This window comes from Panulirus ornatus, chromosome 41 (assembly GCF_036320965.1).
Source record: "Panulirus ornatus isolate Po-2019 chromosome 41, ASM3632096v1, whole genome shotgun sequence".
NCBI classification, from domain to species: domain Eukaryota; kingdom Metazoa; phylum Arthropoda; class Malacostraca; order Decapoda; family Palinuridae; genus Panulirus; species Panulirus ornatus.
In genome coordinates, this window is record NC_092264.1 from 20,420,498 (window position 1) to 20,446,478 (window position 25,981).

The 25,981-nt window shown below is 42.0% G+C and overlaps 1 protein-coding gene across 1 annotated transcript in view; it reads right to left on the bottom strand.

Moving 5' to 3' along the window:
• hppy (MAP4K3-like protein hppy) overlaps positions 1–25,981 on the bottom strand; it is a 566,945-nt gene that overhangs the window by 244,350 nt on the left and 296,614 nt on the right. Inside the window, exon 14 of the mRNA XM_071686180.1 lies at positions 1,261–1,338. Coding sequence (XP_071542281.1) covers positions 1,261–1,338 — 78 coding nt within the window. The remainder of the gene's footprint in view (positions 1–1,260; positions 1,339–25,981) is intronic.

The following is a 25,981-nucleotide window of genomic DNA, read 5'->3' on the forward strand; positions in this document are numbered from 1 at the left end:
GGTTATCAGGCTTAACAGCACAAAGAAACATGTTTATTGGGGTTTGAGTTTGAATGAAGAAAAACTGGAGGAAGAAAAATGTTTCAGATACCCAGAAGTGGACATGGCAGTAAATGGAACCACAGCAGTAAATGAGGGTCATAGGGTGGGTTGTGGGGGCAAATGTTCTGAAAGCACTGAGGAATGTATGGAAAGAGAGATCATTATCTAAGAGGGCATAAATGAGTATGTCTGAAAGTCTAGTACTCCTAACAATGTTGCAAAAACAAGGGGCATGGGCTTTGGATGAAAATGTATTGAAGAGAATGGATATGTTGGAAATAAAATATCTAAGGACAGTATACAGTGTGAGAAAAGTTGATCAAGTGAGAAAAGACCAAGAGAACTATGTGATAATAAGAGAAGTGTGGCTGAGAGAGCTGAAGACAGTGTGATAAAATGGTGTGAACATATGGAGAGAATGAGGGAGGAGAGGTAGACAAAGAGGATTTGAGAGTCAGCAGTGGAGGGGTCAAGAAGGGGGAGACCAAATTAGAGAAAAATGGTTGAAGTAAAAAATATTTTGAGTTAGTGGGGTATGAGCATGTAGGAAGGTGAAATCCATGCAGAGGATAATGTGAACTAGAAGGATGTGGTGTACAGGCAGTGAAGTGCTGTGAATGGACTGAACCAAGGCACATGAAGCAGCTGAGAGGAACAACAAAAAGGGCTGTGGTATTGGTCCATTACACATGACAGCTAAAGAATGAATGTGCACAAATGAGACCTCTTTTTTCATCTGTTCCATGCAATACTATGTTAAAGTGGTTAAAAGCATACATATATGAAAGAAAGAAAGTAAGATTATTATAAGATACATGATTGAGTAAAAAAGTAAAATTAATAACTTTTTATTACTAAAGCAAAATATTTCATACATCAAAAATATGATCTATCTTTCAGATCTACTGCAGCTGAGATGGGTTATGCATAAACATACTTTTATCCTAATGCTCACCTGTTTTAAGTGTAAAATTTTGCCTGATGAGATGTTGCCATGCAGTATGTCCCAGTATTTGAATTCTTGTTCTGCGATATATTTATCAGCACTGGTATCTCTCAAGCATTCTGACTGATATTTACAATGTCTCACATACATTCTTTTCTATGCACACATTACCAAGACTAAATGATAGTTCTATTAAACTGTCAATAATGTTTTACAAGAAAAAACAAATCAAATCAAATATATTTATTAAAAAAAAAGTAAAACAAACATACCTGTTGTGATTGGCCTCATCCAGTGCGTGACTAGCATGACTGAGGGAAGTTTCATCCATACCCACTGGAAGAGTTGCTCTGAGGAAAATCATATAAGTAAGTACTAGATGCATCCTACTTTATCTTACTTAATGCAGACTGTGCAATCAAATTCATCTCCAATCCACTTAAACTTTACATTTCCTTAATATTACACAGCTGCAAATTTCTTACAACCTAAAACTGCATATGATCATATTCACTTATTTACCTATTTATTTATTTATTTACTTTGCTTTGTCGCTGTCTTCCACGTTAGCAAGGTAGCGCAAGGAAACAGACGAAAGAATGGCCCAACCCACCCACATACACATGTATATACATACACGTCCACACACGCAAATATACATACCTATACATCTCAACGTATACATATATATACACACAGACATATACATATATACACATGTACATAATTCATACTGTCTGCCTTTATTCATTCCAATCGCCACCCCACCATACATGAAATAACAACTCCTTCCCCCCACATGTGCGTGAGGTAGCACTAGGAAAAGAAAACAAAGGCCACATTTGTTCACACTGAGTCTCTAGCTGTCATGTATAATCCACTGAAAACACAGCTCCCTTTCCACATCCAGGCCTCACAAAACTTTCCATGGTTTACCCAACACACGCCCTGGTTCAATTCCTTGACAGCACATCGACCCCGGTATACCACATCGTTCCAACTCACTCTATTCCTTGCAAGCCTTTCACCCTCCAGCATGTTCAGGCCCCGATCACTCAAAATCTTTTTCACTCCATCTTTCCACCTCCAATTTGGTCTCCCACTTCTCCTCATTCCCTCCGCCTCTGACACATATATCCTCTTTGTCAAACTTTCCTCACTTATTCTCTCCATGTGACCAAACCATTTCAAAAAACCTTCTTCTCCTCTCTCAACCACACTCTTTTTATTACCACACATTTCCCTTACCCTATTATTACTTACTCGATCAAACCACCTCACACCACATATTTTCCTTAAGCATCTCATTTCCAACACATCCACCCTCCTGCGCACAACTCTATCTATTGCTCACGCCTCGCAACCATATAACATTGCTGGAACCACTATTCCTTCAAACATACCCATTTTTGCTTTCCGAGATAATGTTCTTACCTTCCACACATTCTTCAACGCTCCCAGAACTTTCGCCCCCTCCCCAACCCTATGATTCACTTCTGCTTCTATGGTTCCATCCGCTGCCAGATACACTCCCAGATATCTAAAACACTTCACTTACTCCAGTTTTTCTTCATTCAAACTTACCTCCCAATTAACTTGACCCTCAACCCTAATGTACCTAATAACCTTGCTCATATTCACATTTACTATCAGCTTTCTTCTTTCACACACTTTACCAAACTCAGTCACCAGCTTCTGTAGTTTCTTACACAAATCACCCACCAGTGCTGTATAATCAGCGAACAACAACTGACTCACTTCCCAAGCTCTCTCATCCACAACAGACTGCATACTTGCTCATCTTTCCAAAACTCTTGCATTCACCTCCAACAACCCCATCCATAAACAAATTAAACAACCATGGAGACATCACACACCCCTGCCGCAAACCTACATTCACTTAGAACCAATCACTTTCCTCTCTTCTTACACGTACACATGCCTTACATCCTCGATAAAAACTCTTCATTGCTTCTAACAACTTGCCCCCCCACACCAAATATTCTTAATACCTTCCACAAAGCATCTCTATCAACTCTATCATATGCCTTTTCCAGATCCATAAATGCTACAAACAAATCCATTTGCTTTTCTAAGTATCTCTCACATACATTCTTCAAAGCAAACACCTGATCCACACATCCTCTACCACTTCTGAAACCACACTGCTCTTCCCCAATCTGATGCTCTGTACATTCTTTCACCCTCTCAATCAATACCCTCCAATATAATTTCCCAGGAATACTCAACAAACTTATACCTCTGTAATTTGAGCACTCACTTTTATCCCCTTTGCCTTCGTACAATGGCACTACGCAAGCATTCCACCAATCCTCAGGCACCTCACCATGAGCCATACATACATTAAACAACCTTACCAACCAGTCAACAATACAGTCACCCCCTTTTTTAATAAATTCCACTGCAATACCATCCAAACCCGCTGCCTTGCCAGCTTTCATCTTCTGCAAAGCTTTTACTACCTCTTCTCTGTTTACCAAATCATTCTCCCTAACCCTCTCACTTTGCACACCACCTCAGCCAAAACAATCTATATCTGCCACCCTATCATCAAACACATTCAACAAACCTTCAAAATACTCACTCCATCTCCTTTTCACATCACCACTACTTGTTATCACCTCCCCATTAGCCCCCTTCACTGAAGTTCCCATTTGTTCCCTTGTCTTATGCACTTTATTTACCTCCTTCCAAAACATCTTTTTATTCTCCCTAAAATTTAATGACACTCTCTCACCCTAACTCTCATTTGCCCTCTTTTTCATCCCATTCCTCCCCAACTCCCCTTACGTCCTTTGTTCTCACTTTTTTCCATTCTGTACTCAGTCTCACCTAGGTACTTCCTCACACAAGTCTCCTTCCCAAGTTCACTTACTCTCACCGCTCTTTTCACTCCAACATTCTCTCTTCTTTTCTGAAAACCTCTACAAATCTTCACCTTTGCCTCCACAAGATAATGATCAGACATCCCTCCAGTTGCACCTCTCAGCACATTAACATCCATAAGTCTCTCTTTTACCCGCCTATTAATTAACACGTAATCCAATAACGCTCTCTGGCCATCTCTCCTACTTACATACGTATACTTATGTATCTTTCTTTCAAACTATTCGCCATTTCCCGCATTAGCGAGGTAGCGTTAAGAACAGAGAACTGGGTCTTTGAGGGAATATCCTCACCTGGCCCCCTTCTCTGTTCCTTCTTTTGGAAAATTAAAAAAAATAATGAGAGGGGAGGATTTCCAGCCCCCCGCTCCCTCCCCTTTTAGTCGCCTTCTACGACACGCAGGGAATACGTGTGAAGTATATCTCTCTTTTTAAACTAGGTATTCCGAATCACCAGTCCTTTTTCATCACACAAATCTAAAAGCTCTTCACCATTTCCATTTACAACACTGAACACCCCATGTACACCAATTATTCCCTCAACTGCCACATTACTCACCTTTGCATTCAAATCACCCTTCACTATAACTCGGTCTCAAGCATCAAAACTACTAACACACTCACTCAGCTACTCCCAAAACACTTGCCTCTCATGATCTTTCTTCTCATGCCCAGGTGCATATGCACCAATAATCACCCATCTCTCTCCATCAACTTAACTTTCAGTTTTACCCATATCAATCTCGAGTTTACTTTCTCACACTCTATCATATACTCCTACCACTCCTGTTTCAGGAGTAGTGCTACTCCCTCCCTCGCTCTTGTCCTCTCACTAACCCCTGACTTTACTCCCAAGACATTCCCAAACCACTCTTCCCCTTCACCCTTGAGCTTCGTTTCACTCAGAGCCAAAACTTCCAGGTTCCTTTCCTCAAACATACTACCTATCCCTCCTTTTTTCTCATCTTGGTTACATCCACACACATTTAGACGCCCCAATCTGAGCCTTCGAGGAGGATGAGCACTCCCCGCATGACTCCTTCTTCTTTCCCCCTTTTAGAAAGTTAAAATACAAGGAGGGAAGGGTTTCCAGCCCCCCCCCCCCGCCTCCCGTCTCCTTTAGTCGCCTTCTACGACACGTGAGGAATGCGTGGGAAGTATTCCTTCTCCCCTATCCCCAGGGATAGGGGAGATATCCCTATTAATTTCATATACTGTTTAAGTCAACCTGCACTGGTCAGATCATTTGTTCTAAGTAGTCCAAGAACTGTAGTCAGCAGCACAGGGAATTCACAATAACTCAAACATGAACTGCTTAAGCATGTACATTTAAGCATGTGTCCAGAGCAGCACTACTCTAATGCCATCACCAATAACAGCACTAAATATTAAGTCACACCTCTATTACTTGGAATGCAATCATATCATATTCTTACTGTTCAGCATCAGCAGTCACACTTCTGTTACTTGGAATGTGGTCATATCACAATCTTACTGTTTTGCATTAACACTCACACTTTCGTTATTTGGAACATGGTCATATCATAATCTTCCTGTTCAGATTTAACAGTCAGACCACTGTTACTTGGAACATGGTCATATCATAATCTTACTGTTCACCATTAGCAGTCAGATCTCTTACTTGGAACGTGGTCATATCGTTCCTCATTTAGATGTTTATAACGTTTCAAATTTACACAGTTCATGTCTAAATATCCAACTGAAATTGGTTCAGAATACTAAAGAACAAGGGGAAGAGAGAGAATACTCAATATCAGTCTTTTAAACGCTCCCCTAAGTTCTTCAAAGACATCGGTAGACGAAGGAAAATTATGCTTATGTAAACATAATATCTCATCAAGCACAACTATCTCTAAAACTACATCTCCTGATATACTATTCATGATGCTAAAACAAAACTTTAACAAAAAATGCTTTTGTCAAAAGATACCACCACCAAGATGTGCATGCAATCTTAGTATTACATGCAAGTGCCAAAAATGCTTCTAAATTTAAAAAGTAACTTAGTCCAGGAAGCTAATCTTACAATCACTACACCACAGAAGTTTCATTTCATTTCTAAACAACATAGCCATTGCAAGGAAATATAACAAAATCATAATCAAGTTTGTGGCATGCATGACAAAAACAACTACCTAATCTACACACTTCCACCAACCATTATGACAATAGCTCTTAATCTTTGCAAACACATTTATTCAGTTCCAATCTTTAAGTAATGTTTTTCAGTGCAACCAAAATGAAGCCCAATATGAAAGGTACAAATCTAGGTATTCAGAAGCTCAGCTGAAAAATTCTTCAAGTTACCCACTCCATTGCAATTACAATTTTCTTTTCTGCAGCCAAGCAACGAATAACAATGCATTCTCTTTGAATGACACTGCCCACACCTGATGTGGCACAGCATGGATTATGTAAAGTCCTTTCTCCATCTCTGAAGGATACTAACCTCATCTGGTGTGGCACAACATGGATTATGTAAAGCTTTCTACGGTAAAGAGCATAAAGGACTCCAATAAAAAAGCCGTGGGCAATCCCTTAAGCGAGCACCCGAGGGGAACTGATGTCACAGATATACAAAGCTGGATAGATAAAATAAATATGTCCTAAGACAAATTAGATTATCCTGATGTCACAGATATACATAGCTGGATAGATAAAATAAATATGTCCTACGACTAATTAGATTATCCTGAATGCAAAACTTCCTGAAACTAAAAAATTAATAATGCAGAGTCAAAAGAGGGGTTACTTCCTTTTGATGCAATAGCTTTATGATATCACGATAAAAAGCCAAACTACACAGATTTCCAAGAGCAGTACTGCAGAAAGTTGAATTTCATTCAATTTCTGGGTAACCCTTTTCTTAAGTTATCTGTCCATTCCAGCCACATTACTTACCTTAGCAAGGAGACATGCGGGGAGTGCTCATCCTCCTCAAAGGCTCAGATTGGGGTGTCTAAATGTGTGTGGATGTAACCAAGATGAGAAAAAAGGAGAGATAGATAGTATGCTTGAGAAAAGGAACCTGGACGTTTTGGCTCTGAGTGAAACGAAGCTCAAGGGTAAAGGGGAAGAGTGGTTTGGGAATGTTTTGGGAGTAAAGTCAGGGGTTGGTGACAGGGCAAGAGCAAGGGAAGGAGTACCACTACTCCTGAAACAGGAGTGGTGGGAGTATGTGATACAGTGTAAGAAAGTAAACTCTAGACTGATATGGGTAAAACTGAAAGTGGATGGAGAGAGATGGATGATTATTGGTGCCTATGCATCTGGGCATGAGAAGAAAGATCATGAAAGGTAAATGTTTTGGGAGCAGCAGAGTGAGTGTGTTAGCAGTTTTGATGCACGAGATCAGGTTATATTGATGGGTGATTTGAATGCAAAGGTGAGTAATGTGGCAGTTGAGGGAATAACTGGTGTACATGGGGTGTTCAGTGTTGTAAATGGAAATGGTGAAGAGCTTGTAGATTTGCGTGCTGAAAAAGGACTGGTGATTGGGAATACCTAGCTTAAAAAGAAATATACACATAAGTATATGTATGTAAGTAGGAGAAATGTCCATAGAGCATTATTGGATTACATGTTAAAAGAAAGAGTCAGGAGGTCAAGAGAAAGGTGCAAGAGGTGAAAAAGAGGGGAAATGAGAGTTGGGGTGAGAGAGTATCATTAAATTTTAGAGAGAATAAAAAGATGATTTCGAAGGAGGTAAATAAAGTGCGTAACACAAGGGAACATCAGTGAAGGGGGCTAATGGGGAGGTGATAACAAGTAGTGGTGATGTGAGAAAGAGATGGAGTGAGTATTTTGAAGGTTTGTTGAATGTGTTTGATGATAGAGTGGCAGATATAGGGTGTTTTGGTCAAGGTGGTGTGCAAAGTGAGAGGATTAGGGAGAATGATTTGGTAAACAGAGAAGAGGTAGTAAAAGCTTTACGGAAGGTGAAAGCCGGCAAGGCAGCAGGTTTGCATGGTACTGATGTGGAATTTATTTAAAAAGGGGGTGACTGTATTGTTGACTGGTTGGTAAGATTATTTAATGTATGTATGACTCATGCACTGTACATGCCTTCACCCTCTCAATCAATACCCTCCCATATAATTTACCAGGAATACTCAACAAACTTATACCTCTGTAATTTAAGCACTCACTCTTATCCCCTTTGCCTTTGTACAATGGCACTATGCACGCATTCCACCAATCCTCAGGCACCTCACCATGAGTCATACATACATTAAATAACCTTACCAACCAGTCAACAATACAGTCACCCACTTTTTTAATAAATTCTACTGCAATACCATCCAAACCTGCTGCCTTGCCGGCTTTCATCTTCCGCAAATCTTTTACTACCTCTTCTCTGTTTACCAAATCATTTTCCCTAACCCTCTCACTTTGCACACCACCTCGACCAAAACACCCTATATCTGCTACTCTATCATCAAACACATTCCACAAACCTTCAAAATACTCACTCCATCTCCTTCTCACATCACCACTACTTGTTATCACCTCCCCATTTGCGCCCTTCACTGAAGTTCCCATTTGCTCCCTTGTCTTACGCACTTTATTTACCTCCTTCCAGAACAACTTTTTATTCTCCCTAAAATTTAATGATACTCTCTCACCCCAACTCTCATTTGTCCTTTTTTTCACCTCTTGCACCTTTCTCTTGACCTCCTGTCTCTTTCTTTTATGCATCTCCCACTCAGTTGCATTTTTTCCCATCAAAAATCGTCCAAATGCATGTACAGAGCATCAGATTGGGGAAGAGCAGTGTGGTTTCAGAAGTGGTAGAGGATGTGTGGATCAGGTGTTTGCTTTGAAGAATGTATGTGAGAAATACTTAGAAAAGCAAATGGATTTGTATGTAGCATTTATGGATCTGAAGAAGGCATATGATAGAGTTGATAAAGATGCTCTGTGGAAAGTATTAAAAATATATGGTGTGGGAGGCAAGTTGTTAGAAGCACTGAAAAGTTTTTATCAAGGATGTAAGGCATGTGTAAATGTAGGAAGAGAGGAAAGTGATTGGTTCTCAGTGAATGTAGGTTTGCGGCAGGGGTGTCTGATGTCTCCATGGTTGTTTAATTTGTTTATGGATGGGGTTGTTAGGGAGGTGAATGAAAGAGTTTTGGAAAGAGGGGCAAGTATGAAGTCTGTTGTGGATGAGAGAGCTTGGGAAGTGAGTCAGTTGTTGTTCGCTGATGATACAGCGCTGGTGGCTGATTCATGTGAGAAACTGCAGAAACTGGTGACTGAGTTTGGTAAAGTGTGTGAAAGAAGAAAGTTAAGAGTAAATGTGAATAAGAGCAAGGTTATTAGGTACAGTAGGGTTGAGGGTCAAGTCAATTGGGAGGTAAGTTTGAATGGAGAAAAACTGGAGGAAGTAAAGTGTTTTAGATATCTGGGAGTGGATCTGGCAGCGGATGGAGCCATGGAAGCGGAAGTGAATCATAGGGTGGGGGAGGGGGCGAAAATCCTGGGAGCCTTGAAGAATGTGTGGAAGTCGAGAACATTATCTCAGAAAACAAAAATGGGTATGTTTGAAGGAATAGTGGTTCCAACAATGTTGTATGGTTGTGAGGCGTGGGCTATGGATAGAGTTGTGCGCAGGAGCATGGATGTGCTGGAAATGAGATGTTTGAGGACAATGTGTGGTGTGAGGTGGTTTGATCGAGTAAGTAATGTAAGGGTAAGAGAGATGTGTGAAAATAAGAGCGTGGTTGAGAGAGCAGAAGAGGGTGTTTTGAAATGTTTTGGGCACATGGAGAGAATGAGTGAGGAAAGATTGACCAAGAGGATATATGTGTCGGAGGTGGAGGGAACAAGGAGAAGTGGGAGACCAAATTGGAGGTGGAAAGATGGAGTGAAAAAGATTTTGTGTGATCAGGGCCTGAACATGCAGGAGGGTGAAAGGAGGGCAAGGAATAGAGTGAATTGGATCGATGTGGTATACCCGGGGTTGACGTGCTGTCAGTGGATTGAACCAGGGCATGTGAAGCGTCTGGGGTAAACCATGGAAAGGTGTATGGGGCCTGGATGTGGAAAGGGAGCTGTGGTTTCGGGCATTATTGCGTGGCAGCTAGAGACTGAGTGTGAACGAATGGGGCCTTTGTTGTCTTTTCCTAGTGCTACCTCGCACACATGAGGGGGGAGGGGGAAGGTATTCCATGTGTGGTGAGGTGGCGATGGGAGTGAATGGGGGCAGACAGTGTGAATTGTGTACATGGGTATATATATGTATGTGTCTGTGTATGTATATATATGTGTACATTGAGACGTATAGGTATGTATATTTGCGTGTGTGGACGTGTGTGTGTATACATTGTGTATGGGGGTGGGTTGGGCCATTTCTTTCGTCTGTTTCCTTGCGCTACCTCGCAAAAGCGGGAGACAGCGACAAAGCAAAATAAATAAAATAAATAAATATATGACTCATGGCGAGGTGCCTGAGGATTGGCGGAGTGCTTGCATAGTGCCATTGTACAAAGGCAAAGGGGATAAAAGTGAGTGCTCAAATTACAGAAGTATAAGTTTGATGAGGATTCCTGGGAAATTATACGGGAGGGAATTGATTGAGAGGGTGAAGGCATGTACAGATCATCAGATTGGGGAAGAGCAGTGTAGTTTCAGAAGTGGTAAAGGATGTGTGGATCAGGTGTTGGCTTTGAAGAATGTATGTGAGAAATACTTAGAAAAGCAAATGGATTTGTATGTAGCATTTATGGATCTGGACAAGGAATATGAGAGTTCATAGAGATGCTCTGTGGAAGGTATCAAGAATATATGGTGTGGGAGGCAAGTTGTTAGAAGCGGTGAAAAGTTTTTATCAAGGATGTAAGGCATGTGTATGTGTAGGAAGAGAGGAAAGTGACTGGTTCTCAGTGAATGTTGGTTTGTGGCAGGGGTGTGTGATGTCTCCATGGTTTGTTTAATTTGTTTATGTACGGGGTTGTTAGGGAGGTGAATGCAAGAGTTTTGGAAAGAGGGGCAAATATGCAGTCTGTTGTGGATGAGAGAGCTTGGGAAGTGAGTCAGTTATTGTTTGCTGATGATACAGCGCTGTGGCTGATTCGGGTGAGAAACTACAGAAGCTGGTGACTGAGTTTGGTAAAGTGTGTGAAAGAAGAAAGTTGAGAGTAAATGTGAATAAGAGTAAGGTTATTAGGTACAGTAGGGTTGAGGGACAAGTCAATTGGGAGGTAAGTTTGAATGGAGAAAAACTGGAGGAAGTGAAGTGTTTTAGATATCTGGGAGTGGATTTGGCAGCGGATGGAGCCATGGAAGCGGAAGTGAATCATAGGGTGGGAGGGGGGTGAAAGTTCTGGGAGTGATGAAAAATGTGTGGAAGTCAAGAACGTTATCTTGGAAAGCAAAAATGGGTATGTTTGAAGGAATAGTGGTTCCAAAAATGTTATATGGTTGCAAGGCGTGCAAGAGTTGTGCGCAGGACGGTGAATGTGCTGGAAATGAGATGTTTGAGGACAATATGTGGTGTGAGGTGGTTTGATCAAATAAGTAATGAAAGGGTAAGAGAGATGTGTGGTAATAAAAAGAGTGTGGTTGAGAGAGCAGAAGAGGGTGCTTTGAAATGGTTTGGTCACATGGAGAGAATGAATGAGGAAAGATTGACCAAGAGGATATTTGTGTCAAAGGTGGAGGGGACGAGAAGAACTGGGAGACCAAATTGGAGGTGGAAAGACGGAGTGAAAAAGATTTTGAGTGATCAGGGCCTGAACATGCAGGAGGGTGAAAGGCGTGCAAGGAATAGAGTGAATTGGGACGATGTGGTATACCGGGGTCGACGTGCTGTCAATGGATAGAACCATGGCATGTGAAGAGTTTGGGGTAAACCAGGGAAAGTTCTGTGGGGTGTGGATGTGGAAAGGGAGCTGTGGTTTCGGTGCATTATACATGACAGCTAGAAACTGAGTGTGAATGAATGTGGCCTTTGTTTTCTTTTCCTAGCACTACCTCACACACATGCGGGAGGAGGAGGTTGGTATTTCATTATGTGGCAGGGTGGCAACACGAATGAATAAGGGCAGACAGCATGAATTATGTACATGTGCAAATATGTATATGTCTGTGTGTATATATACATGTGTATGTGGGTGGGTTGGGCCATTCTTTTGTCTGTTTCCTTGTGCTACCTCGCTAACGTGGGAGACATTGACAAAGTATAATAAATAAATAAATAAAAAATGTCAATTGATAGGCATGTGAAAGAGAGACTTTTGGATGTTAATGCGCTGAGAGATGCAATTGGAGGGATGTCTGATCAATATCTTGTGGAGGCAAAGGTGAGGATTTGTAGAGGTTTTCAGAAAAGAACCGAGAATGTTGGGGTGAAGAGAGTGGTGAATGTAAGTGAGCTTGGGAAGGAAGTGAGCTTGGGTGAGGAAGTACCAGGATAGACTAAGTGCAGAATGAAAAAAGGTGAGAGCAAAGGACATAAGGGGAGTGGTGGAGGAATGGGATGTATTTAGGGAAGCAGTGATAGCTTTCGCAAAAGATGCTTGTGGCATGAGAAGTGTGGAAGGTGGGCAGATTAGAAGGAGTAGTGAGTGGTGGGATGAAGAAGTAAGATTATTAGTGAAAGAGAAGAGAGAGGCATCTGGACAATTTTTGCAGGGAAATAGTGCAAATGACTGGGAGATGTATAAAATAAAGAGGCAAGAGGTTAAGAGAAAGGTGCAAGAGGTGAAAAAGAGGGCAAATGAGAGTTGCGTTGAGAGAGTACCATTAAATTTAAAAGAGAATAAAAAGATGTTTTGGAAGGAGGTAAATAAATTGTGTAAAACGAGAAAATAAATGGGAACATCGGTGAAGGGGACTAATTGGAAGGTAATAACAAGTAGTGGTGATGTGAGAAGGAAATGGAGTGAGTATTTTGAAGGATTGTTGAATGTGTTAGATGATAGAGTGGCAGAAATAGGGTATCTTGGTCGAGGTGGTGTGCGAAGTGAGAGGGTTAGGGTGAATGATTTGTTAAACAGAGAAGGAGTGAAAGCTTTCCAGAAGATGAAAGACAGCAAGGCAGCCAGTTTAGATGGTATTTCAGAGGAATTTATCAAAAAAGGGGGTGACTGTATTGTTGACTGGTTGGTAAGGATATTTAATGTATGTATGGCTCAGATTGGGGAGCCTAAATGTGTGTGGATGTAACCAAGATGTGAAAAAAGGAGAGATAGGTAATATGTTTGAGGAAAGGAACCTGGATGTTTTGGCTCTGAGTGAAACGAAGCTCAAGGGTAAAGGGAAGAGTGGTTTGGGAATGTCTTGGGAGTAAAGTCAGGGGTTAGTGAGAGGACAAGAGCAAGGGAAGGCGTAGCAGCACTCCTGAAACAGGAGTTGTGGAAGTATGTGATAGAATGTAAGAAAGTAAATTCTCGATTAATATGGGTAAAACTGAAAGTTGATGGAGAGAGATGGGTGATTATTGGTGCATATGCACCTGGGCATGAGAAGAAAGATCATGAGAGGCAAGTGTTTTGGGAGCAGCTGAATGAGTGTGTTAGTGGTTGCACGAGACCGGGTTATAGTGTTGGGTGATTTGAATGCAAAGGTGAGTAATGTGGCAGTTGAGGGAATAATTGGTATTCATGGGGTGTTCAGTGTTGTAAATGGAAATGGTGAAGAGCTTGTAGATTTATGTGCTGAAAAAGGACTGATGATTGGGAATACCTGGTTTAAAAAGCGAGATATACATAAGTATACTTATGTAAGTAGGAGAGATGGCCAGAGAGCGTTATTGGATTACGTGTTAATTGACAGGCACGCGAAAGAGAGACTTTTGGATGTTAATGTGCTGAGAGGTGCAACTGGAGGGATGTCTGATCATTATCTTGTGGAGGCTAAGGTGAAGATTTGTATGGGTTTTCAGAAAAGAAGAGTGAATGTTGGGGTGAAGAGGGTGGTGAGAGTAAGTGAGCTTGGGAAGGAGACTTGTGTGAGGAAGTACCAGGAGAGACTGAGTACAGAATGGAAAAAGGTGAGAACAATGGAAGTAAGGGGAGTGGGGGAGGAATGGGATGTATTTAGGGAATCAGTGATGGATTGCGCAAAAGATGCTTGTGGCATGAGAAGAGTGGGAGGTGGGTTGATTAGAAAGGGTAGTGAGTGGTGGGATGAAGAAGTAAGAGTATTAGTGAAAGAGAAGAGAGAGGCATTTGGACGATTTTTGCAGGGAAAAAATGAAATTGAGTGGGAGACATATAAAAGAAAGAGACAGGAGGTCAAGAGAAAGGTGCAAGAGGTGAAAAAAAGGGCAAATGAGAGTTGGGGTGAGAGACTATCAGTAAATTTTAGGGAGAATAAAAAGATGTTCTGGAAGGAGGTAAATAAAGTGCGTAAGACAAGGGAGCAAATGGGAACTTCAATGAAGGGCGCAAATGGGGAGGTGATAATAAGTAGTGGTGATGTGAGAAGGAGATGGAGTGAGTATTTTGAAGGTTTGTTGAATGTGTTTGATGATAGAGTGGCAGATAAAGGGTGTTTTGGTCGAGGTGGTGTGCAAAGTGAGAGGGTTAGGGAAAATGAGTTGGTAAACAGAGAAGAGGTAGTAAAAGCTTTGCGGAAGATGAAAGCCGGCAAGGCAGCAGGTTTGGATGGTATTGCAGTGGAATTTAATAAAAAAGGGGGTGACTGTATTGTTGACTGGTTGGTAAGGTTATTTAATGTATGTATGACTCATGGTGAGGTGCCTGAGGATTGGCGGAATGCGTGCATAGTGCCATTGTACAAAGGCAAAGGGGATAAGAGTGAGTGCTCAAATTACAGAGGTATAAGTTTGTTGAGTATTCCTGGTAAATTATATGGGAGGGTATTGATTGAGAGGGTGAAGGCATGTACAGAGCATCAGATTGGGGAAGAGCAGTGTGGTTTCAGAAGTGGTAGAGGATGTGTGGATCAGGTGTTTTTTTTGAAGAATGTATGTGAGAAATACTTAGAAAAGCAAATGGATTTGTATGTAGCATTTATGGATCTGGAGAAGGCATATGATAAGAGTTGATATAGATGTTCTGTGGAAGGTATTAAGAATATATGGTGTGGGAGGCAAGTTGTTAGAAGCAGTGAAAAGTTTTTATCGAGGATGTAAGGCATTTGTACGTGTAGGAAGAGAGGAAAGTGATTGGTTCTCAGTGAATGTAGGTTTGCGGCAGGGGTGTGTGATGTCTCCATGGTTGTTTAATTTGTTTATGGATGGGGTTGTTAGGGAGGTGAATGCAAGAGTTTTGGAAAGAGGGGCAAGTATGAAGTCTGTTGGGGATGAGAGAGCTTGGGAAGTGAGTCAGTTGTTGTTCGCTGATGATACAGCGCTGGTGGCTGATTCATGTGAGAAACTGCAGAAGCTGGTGACTGAGTTTGGTAAAGTGTGTGAAAGAAGAAAGTTAAGAGTAAATGTGAATAAGAGCAAGGTTATTAGGTACAGTAGGGTTGAGGGTCAATTCAATTGGGAGGTGAGTTTGAATGGAGAAAAACTGGAGGAAGTGAAGTGTTTTAGATATCTGGGAGTGGATCTGGCAGCGGATGGAACCATGGAAGCGGATGTGGATCATAGGGTGGGGGAGGGGGCGAAAATTCTGGGAGCCTTGAAGAATGTGTGGAAGTCGAGAACATTATCTCTGAAAGCAAAAATGGGTATGTTTGAAGGAATAGTGGTTCCAACAATGTTGTATGGTTGCGAGGCGTGGACTATGGATAGAGTTGTGCGCAGGAGGATGGATGTGCTGGAAATGAGATGTTTGAGGACAATGTGTGGTGTGAGGTGGTTTGATCGAGTAAGTAACGTAAGGGTAAGAGAGATGTGTGGAAATAAAAAGAGCGTGGTTGAGAGAGCAGAAGAGGGTGTTTTGAAATGGTTTGGTCACATGGAGAGAATGAGTGAGGAAAGATTGACCAAGAGGATATATGTGTCGGAGGTGGAGGGAACGAGGAGAAGAGGGAGACCAAATTGGAGGTGGAAAGATGGAGTGAAAAAGATTTTGTGTGATCGGGGCCTGAACATGCAGGAGGGTGAAAGGAGGGCAAAGAATAGAGTGAATTGGAGCGATGTGGTATACCGGGGTTGACGTGCTGTCAGTGGATTGAATCAAGGCATGTGTATGGGGGTGGGTTGGGCCGTTTCTTTCGTCTGTTTCCTTGCGCTACCTCGCAAACGCGGGAGACAGCAACAAAGCAAGAAAAAAAAAAAAAAAATGGCTCATGGTGAAGTGCCTCAGGATTGGCAGAATGCATGCATAGTGCCATTCTACAAAGGCAAATGGGATAAAGGTGAGTGTTCTAATTACAGAGGTATGAGTTTGTTGAGTATTCCTGGGAAATTATATGGGAGGGTATCGATTGAGAGGGTGAAGGCATGTACAGAGCATCAGATTGGGGAAGAGCAGTGTGGTTTCATAAGTGGTAAAGGATGTGTGGATCAGGTGTTTGCTTTGAAGAATGTATGCGAGAAATACTTAGAAAAGCAAATGGATTTGTATGTAGCATTTATGGATCTGAAGAAGGAATATGATAAGAGTTGATATAGATGTTCTGTGGAAGGTATTAAGAATATATGGTGTTGGGGGAAAGTTGCTGGAAACAGTGAAAAGTTTTTATCGAGGATGTATGGCATGTGTACGAGCAGGAAGAGAGGAAAGTGATTGGTTCTCAGTTAATGTTGGTTTACGGCAGGGGTGCGTAATGTCTCCATGGTTGTTTAATTTGCTTATGGATGGGATAGTTAGGGAGGTGAATGCGAGAGTTTTGGAGAGAGGGGCAAGTATGCAGTCTGTTGTGGATGAGAGTGCTTGGGAAGTGAGTCAGTTGTTGTTTGCTGATGTTACAGTGCTGGTGGCTGGTTCGGGTGAGAAACTGCAGAAGCTGGTGAGTGAGTTTGGTAAAGTGTGTGAAAGAAGAAAGCTAAGAGTAAATGTGAATAAGAGCAAGGATATTAGGTAGACTAGGGTCGAGGGACAAGTCAATTGGGAGGTAAGTTTAAATGGAGAAAAACTGGAGGAAGTGAAATGTTTTAGATATCAGGGAGTGGATTTGCTAGTGTATGGAACCATGGAAGCGGAAGTGAGTCACAGGGTGGGGAAGGGGGTGAAAGTTCTGGGAGTGTTGAAAAATGTGTGGAAGGCGAGAACATTATCTTGGAAAGCAAAAATGGGTATGTTTCAAGGAATAGTGGTTCCAACAATGTTATATGGTTGCGAGGCGTAGGCTATAGATATGGTTGTGCAAAGGAGAGTGGATGTGTTGGAAATGAGATGTTTGAGGACAATATGTGATGTAAGGTGGTTTGAACCATTATGTGACGTTCATTTTTTCATTCATTTCAAGCTAAAAGTTTGTTTTCTAAATTGTTTCTTACATTTTTCATATGTATATATATGTATGTGTGTGTGTGTGCGTGTGTGTGTGTGTGTGTGTGTGTGTATATATATGTATATTATCCCTGGGGATAGGGGTGAAAGAATACTTCCCACGTATTCCTCGCGTGTCGTAGAAAGCGACTAGAGGGGACGGGAGCGGGGGGCCGGAAATCCTCCCCTCCTTGTATTAACTTTCTAAAATGGGAAACAGAAGAAGGAGTCACGCGGGGAGTGCTCATCCTCCTCGTAGGCTCAGAGTGGGGTGCCTAAATGTGTGTGGATGTAACCAAGATGTGAAAAAAGGAGAGATAGGTAGTATGTTTGAGGAAAGGAACCTGGATGTTTTGGCTCTGAGTGAAACGAAGCTCAAGGGTAAAGGGGAAGAGTGGTTTGGAAATGTCTGGGGAGTGAAGTCAGGGGTTAGTGAGAGGACAAGAGCAAGAGAAGGAGTAGCAATACTCCTAAAACAGGAGTTGTGGGAATATGTGATAGAATGTAAGAAAGTAAATTCTCGATTAATATGGGTAAAATTGAAAGTTGATGGAGAGAGGTGGGTGATTATTGGTGCATATGCACCTGGGCATGAGAAGAAAGATCATGAGAGGCAAGTGTTTTGGGAGCAGCTAAATGAGTGTGTTAGCGGTTTTGATGCACGAGACCGGGTTATAGTGATGGGTGATTTGAATGCAAAGGTGAGTAATGTGGCAGTTGAGGGAATAATTGGTATGCATGGGGTGTTCAGTGTTGTAAATGGAAATGGTGAAGAGCTTGTAGATTTATGTGCTGAAAAAGGACTGATGATTGGGAATACCTGGTTTAAAAAGCGAGATATACATAAGTATACTTATGTAAGTAGGAGAGATGGCCAGAGAGCATTATTGGATTACGTGTTAATTGACAGGCATGCGAAAGAGAGACTTTTGGATGTCAATGTGCTGAGAGGTGCAACTGGAGGGATGTCTGATCATTATCTTGTGGAGGCTAAGGTGAAGATTAGTATGGGTTTTCAGAAAAGAAGAGTGAATGTTGGGGTGAAGAAGGTGGTGAGAGTAAGTGAGCTTGGGAAGGAGACCTGTGTGAAGAAGTATCAGGAGAGACTGTGTACAGAATGGAAAAAGGTGAGAACAATGGAAGTAAGGGGAGTGGGGGAGGAATGGGATGTATTTAGAGACAGGAGGTCAAGAGAAAGGTGCAAGAGGTGAAAAAAAGGGCAAATGAGAGTTGGGGTGAGAGACTATCAGTAAATTTTAGGGAGAATAAAAAGATGTTCTGGAAGGAGGTAAATAGGGTGCGTAAGACAAGGGAGCAAATGGGAACTTCAGTGAAGGGCGTAAATGGGGAGGTGATAACAAGTAGTGGTGATGTGAGAAGGAGATGGAATGAGTATTTTGAAGGTTTGTTGAATGTGTCTGATGACAGAGTGGCAGATATAGGGTGTTTGGGTCGAGGTGGTGTGCAAAGTGAGAGGGTTAGGGAAAATGATTTGGTAAACAGAGAAGAGGTAGTAAAAGCTTTGCGGAAGATGAAAGCCGGCAAGGCAGCAGGTTTGGATGGTATTGCAGTGGAATTTATTAAAAAAGGGGGTGACTGTATTGTTGACTGGTTGGTAAGGTTATTTAATGTATGTATGACTCATGGTGAGGTGCCTGAGGATTGGCGGAATGCGTGCATAGTGCCATTGTACAAAGGCAAAGGGGATAAGAGTGAGTGCTCAAATTACAGAGGTATAAGTTTGTTGAGTATTCCTGGTAAATTATATGGGAGGGTATTGATTGAGAGGGTGAAGGCATGTACAGAGCATCAGATTGGGGAAGAGCAGTGTGGTTTCAGAAGTGGTAGAGGATGTGTGGATCAGGTGTTTGCTTTGAAGAATGTATGTGAGAAATACTTAGAAAAGCAAATGGATTTGTATGTAGCATTTATGGATCTGGAGAAGGCATATGATAGAGTTGATAGAGATGCTCTGTGGAAGGTATTAAGAATATATGGTGTGGGAGGCAAGTTGTTAGAAGCAGTGAAAAGTTTTTATTGAGGATGTAAGGCATGTGTACGTGTAGGAAGAGAGGAAAGTGATTGGTTCTCAGTGAATGTAGGTTTGCGGCAGGGGTGTGTGATGTCTCCATGGTTGTTTAATTTGTTTATGGATGGGGTTGTTAGGGAGGTAAATGCAAGAGTCTTGGAAAGAGGGGCAAGTATGAAGTCTGTTGGGGATGAGAGAGCTTGGGAAGTGAGTCAGTTGTTGTTCGCTGATGATACAGCGCTGGTGGCGGATTCATGTGAGAAACTGCAGAAGCTGGTGACGGAGTTTGGTAAAGTGTGTGGAAGAAGAAAGTTAAGAGTAAATGTGAATAAGAGCAAGGTTATTAGGTACAGTAGGGTTGAGGGTCAAGTCAATTGGGAGGTGAGTTTGAATGGAGAAAAACTGGAGGAAGTGAAGTGTTTTAGATATCTGGGAGTGGATCTGTCAGCGGATGGAACCATGGAAGCGGAAGTGGATCATAGGGTGGGGGAGGGGGCGAAAATTTTGGGAGCCTTGAAAAATGTGTGGAAGTCGAGAACATTATCCCGGAAAGCAAAAATGGGTATGTTTGAAGGAATAGTAGTTCCAACAATGTTGTATGGTTGCGAGGCGTGGGCTATGGATAGAGTTGTGCGCAGGAGGATGGATGTGCTGGAAATGAGATGTTTGAGGACAATGTGTGGTGTGAGGTGGTTTGATCGAGTAAGTAACGTAAGGGTAAGAGAGATGTGTGGAAATAAAAAGAGCGTGGTTGAGAGAGCAGAAGAGGGTGTTTTGAAATGGTTTGGGCACATGGAGAGAATGAGTGAGGAAAGATTGACCAAGAGGATATATGTGTTGGAGGTGGAGGGAACGAGGAGAAGAGGGAGACCAAATTGGAGGTGGAAAGATGGAGTGAAAAGGATTTTGTGTGATCGGGGCCTGAACATGCAGGAGGGTGAAAGGAGGGCAAGGAATAGAGTGAATTGGAGCGATGTGGTATACAGGGGTTGACGTGCTGTCAGTGGATTGAATCAAGGCATGTGAAGCGTCCGGGGTAAACCATGGAAAGCTGTGTAGGTATGTATATTTGCGTGTGTGGACGTGTGTATGTACATGTGTATGGGGAGGGTTGGGCTATTTCTTTCGTCTGTTTCCTGGCGCTACCTCGCAAACGCGGGAGACAGCAACAAAGTATAAAAAAAAAAAAAGGTGGTTTGAACGAGTAAGTAATGAAAGGGTAAGAGAGATATGTGGTAATAAAAAGAGTGTGGTTGAGAGAGCAGAAGAGGGTGTGTTGAAATGGTTTGGTCATGGAGATGATGAGTGAGGAAAGATTGACAAAGAGGATATATGTGTCAGAGGTGGAGGAAATGAGGAGAATTGGGAAACCAAATTGGAGGTGGAAGGATGGAGTGAAAAAGATTTTGAGCGATCAGGGCCTGAAAAAACAAGAGGGTGAAAGGCGTAGAAGAAACAGAGTGAATTGGAACGATGTGGTATACCGGAGTCGATGTGCTATCAATGGATTGAAAACCAGGGCATGTGAAGCATCTGGGGTAAACTATGGAAAGCTTTGTGGGGCCTGGATGTGGAAAGAAAGCTATGGTTTCAGTGCATTACCTACGACAGCTAGAGACATGAGTGTGAACAAATGTGGCCTTTGTTGTCTTTTCCTAGTGCTACTTCGCGCGCACGCACTGAGAGTTGGGTGCCATTTTCATGTTTGGCGGGGTGGTGGCAGAAATGGATGAAGGCAGCATGTATGAATATATTCATGTGTATATATGTATATGTCTGTGTATATATATGTATGTATAAGTTGAGATGTATAGGTATGTATATATGCATGTGTGGGCTTTTATGTATATACATGTGTATGTGGGTGGGTTGGACTATTCTTTCATCTGTTTCATTGCGCTACCTCGCAAACACAGGAGACAATAAGTACAAGAAAATAATAATAATAATAATAATAATAATAATAATAATAATAATAATAATAATAAATATATATATCTATCATACTTTGTCGCTGTGTCCCGCATTATCGAGGTAGCGCAAGGAAACAGACGAAAGAATAGCCAAACCCACCCACATACACATGTATATGCATACATGTCCACACACACACATATACATACCTATACATTACAACGTATACATATATATATATACATAGCGACATATACATATATACACATGTACATAATTCATACTTGCTGCCTTACTCATTCCCGTCACCACCCCGCCACACATGAAATGACAACCTTCTCCCCCCCCCCCCATGCACATGACGTAGTACTAGGAAAAGACAACAAAGGCAACATTCGTTCACATTCAGTCTCTTACCTGTTAGGTATGATGCACCGAAACCACAGCTCCCTTTCCACATCCAGGCCCCACAGAACTTTCCGTGGTTTACCGCAAATGCTTCACATGCCCTGGTTCAATCCACTGACAGTACTTCGACCCCAGCATACCACATTGTTCACCATTCATTCTATTCCTTGCAAGCCTTTCACCCTCCTGCATGTTCAGGCCCCGACTGCTTAAAATCTTTTTCACTCCATCTTTCCACCTCAAATCTGGTCTCCCAATTCTCGTTCCCTCCACATCTGACACATATATCCTCTTTGTCAAACATTCCTCACTCATTCTCTTCATGTGATCAAACCATTGCAAAACACCCTCTTCTGCTCTCTCAACCACACTCTTTTCATTGCCACACATCTCTCTTACCATTTCATTACTTACTTGATCAAACCAACTCACACCACATATTGTCCTCAAGCATCTCATTTCCAACAAATCCACCCTCATCCGAACAACTCTATCTATAGCCCACACCTCACAGCCATATAACATTGTTGGAACTACTATTCCTTCAAACATACCCATTTGTGCTTTCCGAGATAATGTTCTCGACTTCCACACATTTTTCAATGCTCCCAGGACTTCCGCCCCCTCCCCCACCCGGTGGCTCACTTCTACTTCCATGGTTTCATTCACTGCCAAATCCACTCCCAGGTATCTAAAACACTTCACTTCCTCCAGTTTTTCTCCATTCAAACTTACCTCCCAGTTGACTTGTCCCTCTACCTTACTCTACCTAATAACATTGCTCTTATTCACATTTACTCTTAGCTTTCTTCTTTCACACACTTTACCAAACTCGGTCACTAGCTTCTGCACTTTCTCAACCGAATCAGCCACCAGCGCTGTATCATCAGCGAACAACAACTGACTCACTTCCCAAGCCCTCTCATCTACAACAGACTGCATACCTGCCCCCCTCTCCAAATCTCTTGCATTCACCTCCCTAACAACCCCATCCATAAACAAATCAAACAACCACGGAGACATTACGCACCCCTGCTGCAAACCAACAATCACTGAGAACTAATCACGTTCCTCTCTTCCTACTACACGTACACATGCCTTACATCCTCGATAAAAACTTTTCACTTTCTAGCAACTTTCCTCCCACGCCATATATTCTTAATACCTTCCACAGAGCATCTATCTCAACTCTTATCATATGCCTTCTCCAGATCCATAAATGCTACAGACAAATCCATTTGTTTTTCTAAGCATTTCTCACATACATTCTTCAAAGCAAACACCTGATCCACACATCCTCTACCACTTCTGAAACCACACTGCTCTTCCCCAATCTGATGCTCTGTACATGCCTTCACCCTCTCAATCAATATCCTGCCATATAATTTCCCAGGAATACTCATCAAACTTTTACCTCTGTAATTTGAGCACTCACCTTTATCCCCTTTGACTTTGTAGAATCGCACTATGCATGCAGTCCGCCAATCCTGAGGCACTTCATTATGAGCCATACAGACACTGAATATTCTCACCAACAAGTCAACAACACAGTCACCCTCTTTTTTAATATATTCCACTGCAATACTATCCAAACCTGCAGCATTACCATCTTTCATCTTCCTTAAAGCTTTTACTACCTCTTCTCTGTTTACCAAATCATTCTCCCTAACCCTCTCACTTCGCACACCACCTCAACCAAAACACCCTATATCTCCCAATCTATCACCTAACACATTGACTTTGTAGAATGGCACTATGCATGCAGTCCGCCAATCCTGAGGCATGCATTATGAGCCGTACAGACACTGAATATTCTCACCAACAAGTCAACAACACAGTCACCCTCTTTTTTAATATATTCCACTGCAATACTATCCAAACCCGCAGCATTACCATCTTTCATCTTCCTTAAAGCTTTTACTACCTCTTCTCTGTTTACCAAATCATTCTCCCTAACCCTCTCACTTCGCACACCACCTCAACCAAAACACCCTATATCTCCCACTCTATCATCTAACACATTGACTTTGTAGAATGGCACTATGCATGCAGTCCGCCAATCCTGAGGCACTTCATTATGAGCCGTACAGACACTGAATATTCTCACCAACAAGTCAACAACACAGTCACCCTCTTTTTTAATATATTCCACTGCAATACTATCCAAACCTGCAGCATTACCATCTTTCATCTTCCTTAAAGCTTTTACTACCTCTTCTCTGTTTACCAAATCATTCTCCCTAACCCTCTCACTTCACACACCAGCTCAACCAAAACACCCTATATCTCCCACTCTATCATCTAACACATTCAACAAACCTTCAAAATACTCACTCCATCTCCTTCTCACATTACCACTACTTGTTATCACCTCCCCATTAACCTCCTATTAGCCCCCTTCACCAATATCCCCATTTGTTCTCTTGTCTTACGCACTTTATTTACCTCCTTCCAAAACATCTATTCATTCTCCCTAAAATTTAATGATACCCTCTCACTCAACTCTAATTTGCCCTCTTTTTCACCTCTTGCATCTTTCTCTTGATCTCCTCCCTCCTTCTTTTCTACATCTCCCAGTCATTTGCACTATTTCCCTACAATAATCGTCCAAATGCCTCTCTCTTCTCTTTCACTAATAACCTTACTTCTTCATCCCGCCACTCACTACCCTTTCTAATCGACCCACCTCCCACACTTCTCATGCCACAAGCATCTTTTGCACAAGCCATCACCACTTCCCTAAATACATCCCATCCCTCCCTACTCCCCTTATTTCCTTTGCTCTCACCTTTTCCCTTTCTCCACTTAGTCTCTCCTGGTACTTCCTCAAATAAGTATCCTTCCTAAGCTCACTTACTCTCGCCAATCACTTCACCCTAACATTCTCTCTTCTTTTCTGAAAACATATACAAATCTTCACCTTCACCACCACAAAATAATGATTGGACATGCCTCCAGTTGCACCTCTCAGCACATTAACATCCAAAAGTCTCTCTTTCACGTGCCAATCAATTAACACATAATCCAATAATGCTCTCTGGCCATATCCCCTACTTACCTATGTATACTTATGTATATCTCTCTTTTCTAAAACAAGGTATTCCCAATCACCAGTCCTTTTTTAAGCAAACAATTCTACAGGCTCTTCACCATTTCCATTTACAACACTGAACACCCCATGTACACCAATTATTCCCTCAACTGCAACATTACTCACCTTTGCAATTCAAATTACCTATCACTATAACCCGGTTTCGTCCATCAAAACTGCTAAAACACAGGTTTGGATCGTATTGCAGTGGAATTTATTAAAAAAGGGGGTGACTGTATTGTTGACTGGTTGGTAAGGTTATTTAATGTATGCATGATTCATGGTGATGTGCCTGAGGATTGGCGGAATGCTTGCATAGTGCCATTGTACAAAGGCAAAGGGGATAAGACTGAGTGCTCAAATTACAGAGGTATAAGTTTGTTGAGTATTCCTGGGAAATTATATGGGAGGGTATTGATTGAGAGGGTGAAGGCATGTACAGAGCATCAGATTGGGGAAGAGCAGTGTGGTTTCAGAAGTGGTAGAGGATGTGTGGATCAGATGTTTGCTTTGAAGAATGTATGTGAAAAATACTTAGAAAAGCAAATGGATTTGTATGTAGCATTTATGGATCCGGAGAAGGCATATGATAGAGTTGATAGAGATGCTCTGTGGAAGGTACTAAGGATACATGGTGTGGGAGGCAAGTTGTTAGAAGCAGTGAAAAGTTTTTTATCGAGGATGTAAGGCATGTGTACGTGTAGGAAGAGAGGAAAGTGATTGGTTCTCACTGAATGCAGGTTTGCGGCAGGGGTGTGTGATGTCTCCATGGTTGTTTAATTTGGTTTATGGATGGGGTTGTTAGGGAGGTGACTGCAAGAGTTTTGGAAAGAGGGGCAAGTATGCAGTCTGTTGGGGATGAGAGAGCTTGGGAGGTGAGTCAGTTGTTGTTCGCTTATGATAAAGTGCTGGTGGCTGATTCATGTGAGAAACTGCAGAAGCTGGTGATTGAGTTTGGTAAAGTGTGTGAAAAAAGAAAGTTAAGAGTAAATGTGAATAAGAGCAAGGTTATTAGGTACAGTAGGGTTGAGGATCAAGTCAATTGGGAGATAAGTTTGAATGGAGAAAAACTGGAGGAAGTAAAGTGTTTTAGATATCTGGGAGTGGATCTGGCAGCAGATGGAACCATGGCAGTGGAAGTGAATCATAGGGTGGGGGAGGGGGCGAAAATCCTGGGAGCCTTGAAGAACATGTGGAAGTCGAGAACATTATCTCCGAAAGCAAAAATGGGTATGTTTGAAGGAATAGTGGTTCCAACAATGTTGTATGGTT